This window comes from Blennius ocellaris (assembly GCF_963422515.1).
Source record: "Blennius ocellaris genome assembly, chromosome: 7".
NCBI classification, from domain to species: domain Eukaryota; kingdom Metazoa; phylum Chordata; class Actinopteri; order Blenniiformes; family Blenniidae; genus Blennius; species Blennius ocellaris.
The window spans coordinates 1,109,687-1,125,698 of NC_137656.1; the positions used below are offsets into that span (position 1 = coordinate 1,109,687).

General features: G+C 47.1%; 2 protein-coding genes across 2 annotated transcripts in view; both read right to left on the reverse strand.

The window, feature by feature from the left end:
* hira (histone cell cycle regulator a) overlaps positions 1 to 5,012 on the reverse strand; it is a 15,935-nt gene extending 10,923 nt beyond the window's left edge. Inside the window, 7 exon segments of the mRNA XM_080498909.1 lie at positions 23 to 183; positions 276 to 371; positions 468 to 562; positions 1,266 to 1,356; positions 2,291 to 2,401; positions 3,048 to 3,110; positions 4,826 to 5,012. Of these exon segments, the coding sequence (XP_080355035.1) occupies positions 23 to 183; positions 276 to 371; positions 468 to 562; positions 1,266 to 1,356; positions 2,291 to 2,401; positions 3,048 to 3,110; positions 4,826 to 4,862 (654 nt within the window). The 5' untranslated portion in view covers positions 4,863 to 5,012.
* Positions 5,013 to 5,577: 565 nt separating this feature from the next.
* slc2a8 (solute carrier family 2 member 8) lies at positions 5,578 to 15,539 on the reverse strand. Its single transcript, XM_080499616.1, has 10 exons — positions 15,340 to 15,539; positions 14,432 to 14,588; positions 13,534 to 13,740; positions 12,656 to 12,755; positions 11,353 to 11,564; positions 10,458 to 10,607; positions 10,235 to 10,343; positions 10,006 to 10,140; positions 8,499 to 8,644; positions 5,578 to 7,268 (listed from the first exon to the last, which is right to left on the reverse strand). Exons 1-10 carry the CDS (start codon positions 15,426 to 15,428, stop codon positions 7,122 to 7,124), a joined length of 1,452 nt encoding a protein of 483 aa, XP_080355742.1. The 5' UTR covers positions 15,429 to 15,539; the 3' UTR covers positions 5,578 to 7,121.
* Positions 15,540 to 16,012: the final 473 nt, after the last annotated feature.

Genomic DNA, 16,012 nt, shown 5'->3' on the forward strand with positions numbered 1-16,012 from the left:
AAGTGGCCAAGCGCCGTCGTACCTCGCTGAAGGGTTTGGTGATATTTGCCTCCATCTGCCAGTCCACGGTCCTCCACACTTTGAGGCTGTGGTCGTCAGCCTGGGAAGCCAGGTATTTACCCACCGGGTCCCAGGTCAGGCCTTTAACCAGCCCCGTGTGTCCTCGCAGACAGGTCACCATCTCTGATCACACACACACACACACACACCAGCGGTCCATCACCCGGGCCAGGCTCCACTGACCGCGGTCAACCCAAAAAAAAGGGGGGCCGTACCTGGGAACTTGCGAGCGTTCCAGATGACGATGGTGTTGTCCACGCTGCAGGAGGCCAGCCACACGTCGTGAGGCGACCACGCCACGTCCATCACGTCTACGACACGAGGAGGGGACGTCACGAGGGAGTGTGTGTGTGTGTGTGTGTGTGTGTGTGTGTGTGTGTGTGTGTGTGTGTGTGTGTGTCTCAGACCTCCAGTGTGGTTCCTCAGGATGGTGACACACCTCCACTGCTCCACGTTGGCCAGCTTGCTGCTGGAGCCGAACACCGTGCTCGGCCCGATGAACCTGCAGGGACACACACTCACTTACTGCCGATTCAGGAAATAATTTGTTATTTATTTATTTATTTGTTCATGTTATGTCACGCCGTTTCACAATATATATGTATATATATATATACATCCATACGTGAACAAAAAGGAACAGAGAGAAGATTGATCTTGTGTTTTCTGTTCCTATTAGCAACTTCACAACAAAATCAAATCAATTGATTCCCCATCGCCCCCCCCCCCCCCCCCCCCCCCCCGACTCCTCACCAGGTCACACAACATAACAACAACAACAACAACAACAACCTCCTTTTGTCTCACAGTTCTACAGTTGCAGTCAACTATTTTCAATTTTCTTCATCGTCTCTCAGAATTTTCTCTTTGTACATTTTCTTAAATTGGTAAACACTCGAACAACATTTAAATTCCACACTTTAAAGAGTTCCACAGTTTGACTCCATGAGCAGACGGACGTTTCTGTTTCAACCACGTTCTGAAAATTTGACTTTCTCCTCTGGCAAAACGGTTTGTGCAACAAAATTACTTTGAACGTCACTTAGCAATTTTTTTTTGTTTTGCTTTCCACATAATAATCAACATTTTTAACTCTGGACAACATAACGGAGTCACAGCAGGGGGGACTTTATCTCTGACAAACTTCTTGTGTGTGTGTGTGTGTGTGTGTGTGTGTGTGTGTGTGTGTGTGTGCGTGCGCTTACGCTGCTCTCTTCCACACCATGACCAGCTTGTCGTCTCCTCCTGAGGCCAGGTACAGGCCGTTGTTGGACCAGCGCACGCAGTTCACACAGGCTGCAAACACACACGCACACACACACGCACACACACGCACAGACACACACACGCACGCACGCACACGCACACACACATGCACAGACACACACACACACACACACACACGCACACACAGACACGCACACACAGACACACACACACACACACGCGCACACACGCACAGACACACACACACGCACAGACAGACACACACAGACACACACACGCGCACACACACACACACACACACACACGCGCGCACACAGACACACACACACACACGCGCGCACACAGACACACACACACACACACACACACACACGCGCACACACACGCAGACACACACAGACACACACACACACGCACAGACACACACACACAGACACACACGCGCGTGCACACGCACAGACACAGACACAGACACACACACACACACAGACACACACAGACACACACAGACACACACACACACACACACACACACACACAACACACACAGACACACACACACACACGCGCACACACGCACAGACACACACACACACACACACAGACACACACACACGCACAGACAGACACACACAGACACACACACGCGCACACACACACACACACACACACACAGACACACGCGCGCACACAGACACACACACACGCACACACGCGCACACACACGCACAGACACACACACACACGCACACACACACACACGCACAGACACACACACACAGACACACACGCGCGTGCACACGCACAGACACAGACACAGACACAGACACAGACACAGACAGACACAGACCCACACACACACACACACACACACGCACAGACACAGACACACAGACACACACACACACACACACACACACACACACACATGAAAACACAATCTCTGTCAGTCTGTCACTCAGAAGACATGAAGTGTGTTCCAGGAGACTCCAGCTGAGGTTACCCAGGTGATTGTCCATCTGGCAGAGCATCTTGGGAACGTTCTCATTCTTCTCATCCTCCTCTCTGAGGACCGGGGCCATGTTCCAGATCATCACCTTCCCAGAATCCTCCCCTTCAAACACAGAGCGACACGTCGCTGTGGGTGTTTTTACGTCACAGTCTTTCCTTCACATTCATTCCGCAGAGCGGAAGACACGGTCGCGCGCTTCCAACCGTCTTAGCTCCTTTTTATATCAACGATGACCAGAGAGGACGTGAACGGAACGGGAACATTTCAACATGGAAGGTACGATCACATTATCGTGAAACCTTATTTATTAGAAGGTTACAACGTCAACAGATCGGCAGTATAGCCATCGCAAAACACCAGGTATCGTCACCGCATTGAATGCAGTCATGACATGTACGACAGGTTTGAAGGCTCGGTTGATAACGCGATAATAAGACGACGATATATATCCCCGCGGCAGCAGCGTCAACACGCGGTCAAATCAGCACCGGACATCAGCAAGTAGCTAAAGGGTGATACTCGTACTCGTCCCTAAAAAAATAATTTAAAAAAAGCGGTGTCGGTAGAAAGTCCGACGTTGGTCCTCGCGTGTTATTTTGGCGAGTTTGTGTGAAGTTCAGTTTGAGGAGCAGAGACAGGACCTGGAGGTTGGGGGTTTGAATCCCACTGGCTCCCACGGGCAGTAACACCTTCACTTTGCTGGATGTTTTATGTGATCGTTGAAGCTTTGTCGGTCAAATCCTCTTACCTTGTCCACCGGTCGCAAACTTGGTCCCGTCGGGGTGGATGTCCACAGAAAATATGGGTTTGCCTGCCAGAGACAAGGCAAACGACACGTCAACACCGAACAGGAGCAGCCCGGAGACATTTTTAATGAGACGTGAGACCGTCCTGCAGGGGACACCTGGAATGTCGCTAAAATCAGAAACACGTTGACTCAAGAGTGACGCCGAGAATTTAATCTGTGTCTACCGTCCTGCAGGATCTGTGACGGTGGGACTGGAGGTCTGTGGTCTGGGCCTCCATCACGGCTGCAGCAGGTGGAATTACGACTTTGTTACGACAATGTGCTTGTTGCTCTCCGCCTTCCTCTCTTTCCGTCCTCGAACATCAAAGTAAAACGACTTCCCATTCTGCTTTTTCCACAAATTCTCAACCTCTAAAGTTTCGTTCTGCAGAAAGTCTGTCTGTTGACGTTTATATACCAAAGTATTCATAAAATGGTAATATTCCTGTTGTGATGTCATAAAGTGGAGCTTCTGGGTTTGGCAGAAGTTATTTCACAGGTTTAGGAGAAGCTATTGTTTCACAGGTTAGTAGACGTTATTTCACAAGTATAGAAGACGTTTTTTTTTACAGGTTAGTAGACATTATTTCACAAGTATAGAAGTTGTTATTTTGCAGGTTTAGTAGAAGATTTTTTTTTTTACAGGTTAGTAGACGTTGTTTTGCAAGTATAGTAGTTGTTAATTTGCAGGTTTAGTAGAAGTTATTTTGCAGGTATAGAAGTTTTTTTTTACAGGTTAGTAGACGTTATTTTGTAAGTATAGTAGTTGTTATTTTGTAAGTATAGTAGAAGTTATTTTACAGGTATAGAAGTTATTTTGCAGGTTAGTAGACGTTATTTTGTAAGTATAGTAGTTGTTAATTTGCAGGTTTAGTAGAAGTTATTTTGCAGGTATAGAAGTTATTTTGCAGGTTTAGTAGAAGGTTTTTTTTACAGGTTAGTAGACGTTATTTTGTAAGTATAGTAGAAGTTATTTTACAGGTATAGAAGTTATTTTGCAGGTTAGTAGACGTTATTTTGTAAGTATAGTAGTTGTTAATTTGCAGGTTTAGTAGAAGTTATTTTGCAGGTATAGAAGTTATTTTGCAGGTTTAGTAGAAGGTTTTTTTTTACAGGTTAGTAGATGTTATTTTGTAAGTATAGTAGAAGTTATTTGGCAGGTTTAGTAGACGTTATTTTGCAGGTATAGAAGTTGTTGCTTTGCAGGTTCACTAGACGTTTGTTCTGGCAGGTTCACTAGACGTTATTTCACAGGTTAGTAAACGTTATTTGGCACGATTGGCAGATTCTACTTCGTATGTTTGGCTCAAGTTACTTCGCAGGGTTTTGTCGTGGTATAGTAGCTTATACACGTCAATACTTTGCAGCGTGTGCTAAGTTTGCTTGGTAGGTTTACTCAGAAGTTACTCAAACGTTACTTCAAAGAATAACTTGGCAGGTTTGGTAGAAGTTACTTGTTTTTTTTTTTTTTTTTTGGGGGGGGGGGGATTTGGGGCGAACGTTGAGAGGTGGGGGGGGTAGCCAGCGGTGGCTAACTAGCCTGCTAGCTCAGTTTACGGACAATAAGTGTGAGTTGATCCCGAACAGCAGCAGAACATCGGACTGGATTGACGCGTGGCTCCGGAGCAACACACGTCTCTAACAAGTGTCGATCGCTAAAGCACAACGCCATCTTTACCGAGGCTCCCCCTCCCGACAACAAAAGCCCAACTTGGTCCACAGATTCCGGCACAGCTTACCGTTGTGGCTCACCCAGCTGGGCTTCAGCAGCTTCATCCTGCCGCACTGACATCCACAAACTTAACGCGGCGCTCCGGGAAAACTCGCTCCTTTGTCTCAAACTCTGCCCGACACTCCGCGGCTTTTGTGATCCATCGCTGCGACGGGCAGCATCCCCGGAGCTCTGCGAGCCGACCTGCAAGGCAGCAGCGCGGCGGTGGGACCCGGACGACTAACAAGGGGACACCGAGACGGCGGCAAGAGGCGAGGGAGCCGCCGGACGACGAACGAGGGGACACCGCAACTGTTGCTTCCGTTGTCAGGGTCACGGACAGGAAGTGTCGTAAGAGGGCCCTCCAAATGTGAAATAAAATCTGAAAAATGCGTTTTTAACCGATTGTTCCGTATTTATTGAGAACTACTTTGACAAAAAAAAAATAATAATATATATATATATGTATTCTTTAGTGTTTCAGTTTTCTTTGACGGTGCAAAAATGTTTAGGTGTGTGTTTTATTGGTCCATGTCAGTTCATTACTTATTAATACTCCCAGGTATTAATAAGACTCCATCTTCTCAATGTCAAGCCCTGGATAGAACCTCAACCCTGCTGGTACATTAAGACCCATTCTTTATATGTATAGTGTCCAACTCATCTAAATAAGACAACCGATTTCATTATTATCTTCACTTAAAGATCATCATTAATAAAGACCCATCTAATAGAAATCAGTTACACTGAGAAGTGGTTTCATTGTATTTATTTCCCCCCTTTTATTCACATGCCCACACAAGTTCAAGGAAAATCAGTAAACGTGAAAACATCTTGACCAAAGAAGTCTGGATTTTATATTCACAATGTCAGATCATTTCTCTATATTCAAATAATGTTTTATCCAGACGGAGGAGGAAGCACATGCAAAACATTTGACACAATGATGATAAAGTCAGATACAGTATTCTGAATTCAAACTGAATCACAACTGTAATTATTGGAATGATATTTATGAAGAAAATAAAGTTTATAAGTCATATTTCAATATCAATAAACCTTTTTCAAGTAGCCAGTCTATCAAGAATTGCAATCAAGATATTAATAAAATCTGCTGAGGAAGAAATATAATTTATATTTAAATGTTTGCAACCATAGTGTTAAAACATCATAAAAAAAAGTTCATTTACTCATTAAAAAAAAGATGTGAAAGATTTTAGTGTAGAATTCCAAAGGCATTCAAATAATCTAAAAACCACTTGGAAGTCGTACAGAAGAGACTCCAGAGTGACCAGTTTCCCCAAAACGTGAAATTCTCCCAAAGATCCATTTCACAAAGCTCAAACATGTGATAATTTCTTTGGCACTAGCAGTTGTGACCCAATACAAAGTACCTCAAGTCCACTATATGTCATCCTGAGACGTTTTCAGGTCATTCCACATTTCAAATCTATGAAATTAGTGAGATAATTGCCGACGATCCATATCGTTTCAACAACGATCGCCGGTAATCTATTTGACCACTTAAACAAAATAAGAAAAATGGCTGAGAACATTGTAATACAAATCACCTGTTTTCCATTTAAAAACAACTTGTAAACATCGCAAAAACCGTTGCTGCAGCAAAATATCACCTTTTTTTGTAAAACTGCATCAATACAAACGGCGAACTATCATAGTAGAGACAGAGGTCAGTGAGTTTGTGTCAATAGTTCACATCTGTGACCTACTTTTCATTTGACTCGACGGTCACGTGTGATCGACACCCGCGACGTCTGCCGGTGCGTCACATTCTCACATTTCAGCGTCTCGACGTGGAATCGAAGCTGGTTTTAAAAACAGACTAAAATCGGGCCTTGAGTGACAGGCGCAGTGTCTTTTCGTCCCGTTTGCAGCAGCTTCCTTCATTTTAGTCTTCTAAAAAAGGGAAAAGATCTGATCTGGCGGAGGGAAGCTGTTAAATGGCAGTAAAACATGAGAACCTCGACAGTCAGTAGTAACAGGTTATGTGTATATATATATATATATATATATAACCTTTGTGAAGCTCTGGTTTGCTCTGAACGTGTTTGTAATATGAAACTCATTCCAGTTTCGTAACGTTCCCTGGAAGAAGAAATGTGTGACGTGAGAATCACGAGTCTCCTTCTCTCTGTAAACGCCCCCCGAGGCGACTGCGTTGGATTTGACACAAGAGAAATACGATCAAACTGAAAGGTCGTAAATTAAAGTATTAACGCACTACGGCGAGCCGAGTCAACAGAGTTAATAAAAAAATAAAAAAACTGATTAAAGTGTCTCCGTGTCACAACGACGTGGCGTCTTCAGGGACCCGCCGTCCCCCTGAAAGTGGCTTCGATCTGCTCCAGGGTCTTGCCTTTGGTTTCGGGGACGAAGGCGATGGTGAAGACGACGTTGGCGATGCAGAGGCTGGCGAAGAGCCAGAAGGTTCCTGCGCTGGTCAGAACGTTCTGGGAACACATCAGATGGGCGTGTGAGTGATGACGCCGACTCGACGCTTCGGCTCGTACATCCACCTTGTTTATTTATGCATACTGGTGTGCTTCAATATTCATTATTATACATTAACGTTAGTGTGTGCTTTAAATCTGCTTCTCCTGGTACTGAAATTGTCGATTCGGTGTGGAACAAGTAGTAAAAACATTTCACGGCACATCTTATTGGTTGTGACAAATAAAAGGACTTCACCTGAAAATGCATTGGGTGTTTTTTTTTTTTTTTTCTTCTTTTAAGTCAGGGGTGTCAAACATGAGGCCCGGGGGCCAGAAGCGGCACGCCAGAGGATCTAATCCGGCCCGCCATGTGATTTTTTATTTGATTTTTTTAAAGTATAAAAATGAAAACTGACTAGAGGCTGATCTAAAAACTCTAGATTGTCAAAAATGACATTCAAAACTGCCCTCGGTCAGAATTTGACCCCCGACATTAATGCGTCTGTGGAGGTCACATAACGCAACGCCTTTCACAATAAAACAATGAGTCCAATTTATGTGAAGTGATACTTTAGACACGTAAACGCGAAACAATTTCCAGATGGTGACAAATTGTTTTAATCCTGAATAGAAGTACGATATCCAGACACAGCTGACTGAGGGGTTTTTGTTTTTTTTTTTGTTGCAAATATAATAATATCTGATTTCCTTTAATATGTATATTTCAGAATAGACTGGCAAATTCTTGCAGTTACAAAAGGATCAAAAGAAGGAAAGACTTTGACATTTGTCCGTATCTGCAGTTTAATGTTATGTTTGACTTGTTGGGCCTCCAGAGGTCAGAGGTCAGATCAGGTTGATGTGGCCCCTCAACTGAAATCAGTTTGACGTCCCTGCTTTAAGTGGCAACATTCTGAAAATGATGTAGTTAGCATGTCAGGCCACAAGGTGGCGGTGTTGGTTCTTGAAATGAAACCACAGGCATTTACATCATTAACACATGCACACATGCTTATGGACAGACCATCAAGTTTGAACGTTATGACAGTGCCCTTCAAAATAAAAGTATGAAGTCCCAGGAGAATGTGGACGGGAGTCGTGACAGTCTGCAGGAAAACGTTGTTTTTATTGTCCGTCGACTGATCAGGTGCACAAACACGAGTGACTATGCGCAGTAACAATATATAATGACAATAAGAACAATCCAACTTGGGTCTTTTCCGTAAATTGACACGGTTGTTTTCTCACCATCATGTCCTGGAAGGTTTTGGTGACCAGGAAGGCCATGCTCCAGTTAGTGAGGACGCACACGGCGCTGGCAAAGCCCCTCGCTTTCACCGGGAAGATCTCCGACATGACGAGCCACGGGATCGGACCCCAGCCGAGGGCGAAACCTGAACATGACGCCACAGCAGTTATTAACACTTCGTCACCTGCAGAAGAAGGACGAGGGACCGGTGGAGCTTGTCGAAGGTGAATCGATTTCAGCTTTCTGGGTGGAAAAATGGTTCAGAAATACGTAACCCAAAGCCGAAAAGCTTCAAACAGTTGAATAAAATGAGGTATTTTGATATTTGACAACGCGGTACTCTGTGTGGTTCACAGGATTTTGTTCAGGAGATAAAAAGTCATTTCAGAAATGCAGTGAAAAAGCGATTATTCTTTGACTAATTCAAACCTGTTGCTCCTCTTAAGCTCATAAGAAAGTAAAGTGTAGAGAAGTTTTCCATCTAAATCTTAAGCCATTATGATGGCAGCAAACGTCCTCAGTCCACAAAGTGAGGACATGAATCAAGCAACAAGCAGCACAAAAACATCACAGAAATACTTAGATTTATAATTTTTTTTAACTCAATTCTTCACAGCATTAGAGCCAATGAAGAAAAAAATATTGGTTAAAAAAAAAATTAAAAAATCCTCATGCACTTTGAGAGAAGAGTCAAAATTCAATACTATATCAAGATTTCATGTCATCATGCACTTTGAAAGAAAGTCTAAACAGCAAACACGTGAGTGTTTCTACAAAACGCACTGCAGGCACTTTGCTTCCGCTCATAAACAGTGCTTTTTATAAAATGTATTATTAAAGAAGTAAATCAGTTGTAAAATCTGGTGTTCAGAAGCAGTGCGCATCCTTATATAGTCACAATTATGTGATTTAATGGGATTAATTCGGCATCCATGGGCAAACGATGAGGGACGGACCAGAGGAGACAGACGGCTCCTGTTTGTAAAAATAAAATGAAATAGAATAAAGAAATAAAATAGACTAAAATGTAATAAAAAAATAAAATTAAGACTAAAATTAAATAGAATAACATTTAATAAAATAAAATAAAATTAAGACAAAAATTAAATAGAATAAAATGTAATTAAATAAAAAAATAAAATTAAGACAAAAATTAAATCGAATAAAATAAAATTAAATAAAAAATAAAATCAAGAGTAAAATTAAATAGAATAAAATTTAATTAAATAAAAAAATTTAATTAAGACAAATTAAATACAATAAAATTTAATTTAACTAAAAAAGAAAATTAAGAATAAAAGAAAAGTAAAGAAAAGAAAATGCATGAGGATTCTTTTCTTACCTCTGATTTTTTTTCCCTTCAGTGGCCCTAAAAATATCATGACATTGATTTTTGACTTTTTTCTCTCAAAGTGCATGAGAAAAATATTTTTCCCCCTCCAGTGGCCCCAACACTCTTCTGTAATATACAGTTTGGTTCCGTCTCGGCGCCGTGTGTGACCTCACCGGTGATGAAGACGGCCATGCTCAGCAGGGCGAGCCAGGCCAGGTCGGCATGAGACCCTTCAGCCGCTTCCCTCTGTGCCTCCGCCATGTAGAAATAAACCCCGAACGCCGTGGTGCTGACGCTCATGGCGACACCTGGTGGAGCACATTCAGACAGAAGAACACCGTGTCAGGATCTTCAAATGGTTTCGTGACGAGACGGAGGAAGGATCCAGAAGTTGCTCGATACCCGATATGACGAGAAGGACTTTGCGTCCAGCCTTGTCCATGACCAGCGCCGCCACGGCGGTGAAAACCACCTGAATCAGACCCACGATCACCGAAGCCAGGTCGCTCTCCTGGAGAGACAAACGCTTGTGTCTTTGGAATTGACCAATGCCTACAATCTTAAAATAAAACCACTTTCAATGAAACGTCCGGGCGCCGGTCCCAAAGCGACCGTCTTGTCTCACCTTGAAATGCGCCTGTTGGAAGATGTTTTCGGCGTAGAACATGATGGCGTTGATCCCCGTCATCTGCTGAAACACCATCATCATGACGCCGATCAGCAGCGGCTTGTAGACGCCGGGGTCGCGCAGGTCCTTCACGTGGAAACTGGAGCTCTTGAGATCAAACGGGAGAAGGTTGATCCGGGCGCCACACGCCAGCTCACAACACAACCAAGACCCTTCGGCTCGGAGCACCGGGGGGCGCCGCGGAACGTTGGGGGCGCCGCGGAGCGTTGGGGGCGCCGCGGAGCGTCGGGAGCGCCACGGACCACCGAGGGTGCCGCGGAGCACCGGGGGCGCCACGGACCACCGGGGGCGCCGCGGAGCACCGGGGGCGCCGCGGAGCACTGCGGAGCGTTGGGGGCACCGCGGAGCACCGGGGGCGCCGCAGAGCAGCTTGGCGCCACGGAGCACCGGGGGCGCCACGGACCACCGAGGGCACCGCGGAGCGTCGGGGGTGCCACGGAGCACCTTGGCGCCTCGGAGCACCGGGGGCGCCACGGAGCACCGAGGGCGCCGCGGAGCGTCGGGGGTGCCACGGAGCACGGGGGCGCCGCATAGCGTCGGGGGCGCCGCAGGGCACCACGGAGCACGGGGGCGCCGCATAGCATCGGGGGCGCCACAGGGCACCACGGAGCACGGGGGCGCCGCATAGCGTCGGGGGCGCCGCAGGGCACCACGGAGCACGGGGGCGCCGCATAGCATCGGGGGCGCCGCAGGGCACCACGGAGCACGGGGGCGCCGCATAGCGTCGGGGGCACCGCGTCGGGGTGCCGCGGAGCACCTTGGCGCCGCCGCGTAGCACCTTGGCGCCGCCGCGTAGCGTCAGCGTGGCGTCTCGGGACGCCTCGGGGCTCACCTGCTCGCTGCAGGCTTCCTCGATCCGGTTCCACTCCCACTCGATGGGGGCGTCGGGTCCTCGCAGGAAGCGCAGCGCCTCCTCCGCCTCGCGCTTCTTCCCCCGCGACAGCAGGAAGCGGGGCGTTTCCGGCATGAAGCACATGCAGACCAGCAGCAGCGTCGGCGGGACGGAGCTGCAGACGGCCAGCCAGCGCCAGTCCAGGAACAGACCTGAGCACCAGGAGACAAACTGAATCCCTGTCGGGATCTGGTGGGAAACTAAACTTGCATTTATATTGGGAATATATATTATATATATATATATACACATACAGGGAGGGATATTAATTCTTTTTCCCCCACGAGTGGAGCGGACTAGTGACCATGGGTTACACTAGTCCTGCACCCAGTGAAACATATTTTGTTAAACAAAAATAGTTTCATGTTATATTAAAATCACGATCAGAGAAATAACTGATTTTTTTAAATGCTACATTTTGTGTTGCAGGTGCATCAGCTTAGAGTTTTCTTCCCTAGCTTGAAGTTCTCCAGTTATCCTCATTTGTATCTGTACGAGAGAAAACTAGAGAATTAATGACTAGTTTTAGACCAAAAAATGTATTGTAGCATCGTACATTAAATATTATTATTCAGTGACGACAGCACATCAATAAAAAGACTCAAAACTGATGCATGACAGTCCAGTAACGTAGAACACAAACTGAGAAAACAAGTATTGAAGCACAATTCATGAACGCTTTTGCTTTATTATTATTATTATTATTATTGTTGACGTTATATGAGGCAGTAATAAACTCCTCTCTCCAGCAAAGTATGAAATGTACAAATGTTTGCATGTATCCTGTCAAAAGGCAACCTGAGGTCAGTAGCAGGTCAGGAAAAGGAAACGGTAACAAACTATTTTATTCCGTTTGTCCCGAGAGAAGTTCCGTGAAACCTGCCGACGCGCCTCCAGACGCAAACAGAAGCAGGACGTGTGCAGACGACCGGGGTTTCATAGGAAAACAGGAATTGCAGGAAACTAAGCAGGTTAGTCATCTGATGGCTACGTCGACAAGTCATCACTCACTTATCTAATTTAACCTGGATGAGCGACGGCGCCTCTTCTTAGACTTATGTCGGTAGAAAAAAAAAAACAAAAGACAAAATAAAATAAAAAAACACTGGTTTTAGTGCGGTTTTACGTCTGCGGGTTGTAAAACAACGTCTTCCTCACGAAACAAGAAGACGCGGTTACTTTTATTTTGAAAGGCTTCACCCCCGTGGGCTTCGACTGGCCGGGGGTCAGCATGTCGACGTACCTGCAAGATAGACTCCCATGATGCCGAGCACCACCATGAGCTGCACACAGGAGCCCAACGTTCCACGGACCTTCTCATGGGCCATCTCTGAGATATAAAGCTGAGAGAGAGAGAGAGGGGGGGGGGGGGGGGGGAGAGCGAGAGAGCGAGAGAGAGAGAGAAAGAGAGAGAGAGGGGGAGAGAGAGCGAGAGAGAGAGAGGGGGAGAGAGAGAGGGGAGAGAGGGGGGAGAGAGAGAGAGGGGGGGGAAGAGAGAGAGAGGGGGAGAGAGAGAGAGAGAGGGGGGAAGGGGGAGAGGGAGAGAGAGAGAGCGATAGAAGGGGGAGAGCGAGAGAGAGAGGGAGAGAGAGAGAGAGCGAGAGGGGGAGAGAGAGAGAGAGAGAGAGAGAGGGGGAGAGAGAGAGGGGGAGAGAGGGGGAGAGAGAGAGATAGGGGGAGGGGGAGAGAGAGAGAGAGAGAGAGGGAGAGAGAGAGAGAGAGCGAGAGAGGGGGGAGCGAGAGCGAGAGAGAGAGACAGGGAGGGAGAGAGAGAGAGAGAGAGAGAGAGGGGGAGGGAGAGAGAGAGCGAGAGGGGGAGAGAGAGAGAGAGAGAGAGAGAGGGGGGGGAGAGGGGGAGAGAGAGAGATAGGGGGAGGGGGGAGAGGGAGAGAGAGAGAGAGAGAGCGAGAGAGGGGGGAGCGAGAGCAAGAGAGAGAGACAGGGAGGGGGAGGGAGAGAGAGAGAGCGAGGGGGGGAGAGAGCGAGAGCAAGAGAGCGAGAGAGCGAGAGAGAGAAGTTCATCAGGGCCTCTTATTTTGAAAAGCGGTCAACTCAGCAAAGCAGAGAGAACAGGAGGGCGTCTGAGTGACGAGAGTGTCGGCGGCGGCGGCGGCGGCTCACCGGCACCACCAGCGACGTGACGCCGCTGGCGAGGCCGGTGAGCGCCCGGCCCGCCAGCAGCATCCAGAAGTTCTGCGCGGCGATGACGACGGTGAAGCCGAAGACGAAGGGCAGCGAGCAAAACATGAGGCTCAACTTCCTGCCGATCTTCTCCACCATCCAGCCGCCCAGCAGCCCGCCGGCCGCCGCCCCCACCGTCACGATGGACTGGCGAGACAAAAAGCAAAGGGTCCAACGCCGCCGTTTTACTCACTTGGCCGCCGCTGGAAGACGGCTTTTCTAAACCAGTGCTTTTCAACCATCTTTGAACCGAGGAACACTTTTTTCTTTGGGAAACTCTGGAGTCACACCACCACCACCACCACCCGAAAACGTTAACATTTTAAACTCTGTAGCCTCTATTAACAATATAAAGTCTTTCTCATCAAAGTTTTATCAACAGGAATCAAGTAAATACAGAAAAAGTACTTTTTTTAATAGTGCCTCCCTCAGTGTGAAACCTGGACCTGATGGATGAAGAGCTGAGATCCTGGTTTTCAAAAACTTCTCCATCACTGTCACTGACACAGTACTTTGATACAAGATGGTAGCAGGAGGTGGAGATGAACCACACTGACGTCTGTCACTTTACATTTCACCGGCAAAGTTCTGTGCTGCCCTCTAGTGGTGAAGAGTATTTATACATGATTACTCTGCAACACACTGTCGCTGTGAGAGCAAATGTTTTTTTAGAAAAAAAAAAGTGAAATTGGATAATTTCCCACGGCACACCTGACGAGATCTCACGGAAACATCAGCGTGCCGCGGCGCAGTGGTTGAAAAACTCTGTTGTAAAGGATTTGCGGCGACGTAAAGGGAAGCGAATCGAAGCGATGGGATTTTACGGCGGCCGACCAACCCCGAACCAGGAAGCCTGCGCGTCGGTCAGCCGGAGGTCGCCGGTCCGGGTGAGGTCGGGGATGGCGGGAGAGCTGTAGCCGAGCACGAAGCCGAAGCTCAGGGGGCCGAGGACGGACGCGAACGTGGCCAGGTACAAGTTGCCGTTCGTCACTTTGCTGGGGAGACGGGACGGGAAGAGAGAGAGAAGAGGTCAGCGGCAGAATTCTACGAGTCTCCAGGCACAGAGGGTAGTCCGATCCAGGTGGGTGGCTTTTAATAATAATTCCACGTAACGGAACCGACCGACAGCATAAAGATCAGACAGAATTCAGCCAATACTATGAATACACTCCTCCTGCCTTCTGCTTTATTTTGACGATTCCATCCAGATATTTCGCCCGGTGACCTCAAAGGTCAAAGTCAACCCCTAACTCTTCACCTATAACTGGGAAACCACACGAGATAGCGGTATGAACTCACTAGAAATGAGTTTTCTTGTGTGAACATGATTGCATTGATCTAAAACTGTATCTGCAGCCACATGGCGCGAGACAAGAACGCGTCTTCAGCAATGTGACCACAAAGCTCCTCATTTCTGCTGACAAGTGTCTGAACGGACTTGAATATCGTGTCCGATGAGGAAGTCTTTCACTGCCTCACATGACAACCTGCTGCTTTTTTTTTTTTTTTTATGGTTTTCGTGGCTTCGCTGAACAAGTCAGAACAGCCCAACGCATAATTTGCGGGATTTCTAGAAATGACTTGTGTTGTACGCGTCGCCGTGTAAATAAAGTTGAATTTGAACGGTCCACAAGCTGCAACCGTGAACCCGTGAAGGCGAGACCCGAGCTTCCAGAGGGGGTGGCGGGCGGACACACGGCCGGTGTGACCGCCCGGCTCCCCGGGGGCTCTACCGCTCGGACTCACCGCAGATAAGCCTCGCGCTCGGACCGCGGTCCCGGGGGCTCCGCTCCGTCCTCGTCCAGCAGTCTGCTCGTCTCGCTCTGGATGTCCATGGCGGGGAGGGGGGGGGGGGGGGGTCCGCCGCCCTCCGGGTGGTCGACCTGCTGCTTCTTCGGGTTTACTTTAAACAAGATCCGCGGACCGTAACCGACAAATGGACGAGGTGTAAACAGGAAACCAGAGTCAGCTGCTCTTCTTCTTCTTCTTCTGCTGCTGCTGCTGCTTCTTCTTCTGTTTGGTTTCACGGCAGTTTGCATCCATGGATGTTGCACTACCGCCATCTACTGGTGGTACATCTCTATATCATTCCCAGCACTACATTAACCCTTGGATGCACAACCTAGCAGTTCCTACACTCTTCCACAAGTGGGGTCAAAAATGACCCCAATTCAAATCAATGCGATTTTTGCAATATACTGGGTTGTTATTCTACAAAATCTTTAAAAAAAACAAAAAAAAGAGCTGTAATATTTTAATATTCTAGGTATTCCTCATAAAACATGTTGGTGACATGAGACTATTTGCATTTTTAGTTATTTTTTCATTAATTTGAAGAAATTGCAGTTTTTGTATCATGACCCCGCTCTTCCACAAGCAGTTCCCACGGAATCTTCTATGAAACGTAATTCTTAGCAAC

Excerpts from the sequence above, each read along its gene's own strand:
- slc2a8 (XM_080499616.1), bottom strand. The coding sequence starts at position 15,428 with ATGGACATCCAGAGCGAGACGAGCAGACTGCTGGACGAGGACGGAGCG. Across the intron at positions 12,756-13,533 it reads TCACGTCGCTGGTGGTGCCG|CTTTATATCTCAGAGATGGC; the intron begins GTGAGCCGCCGC and ends TCTCTCTCTCAG. Across the intron at positions 11,565-12,655 it reads CATGGGAGTCTATCTTGCAG|GTCTGTTCCTGGACTGGCGC; the intron begins GTACGTCGACAT and ends CCTGGTGCTCAG.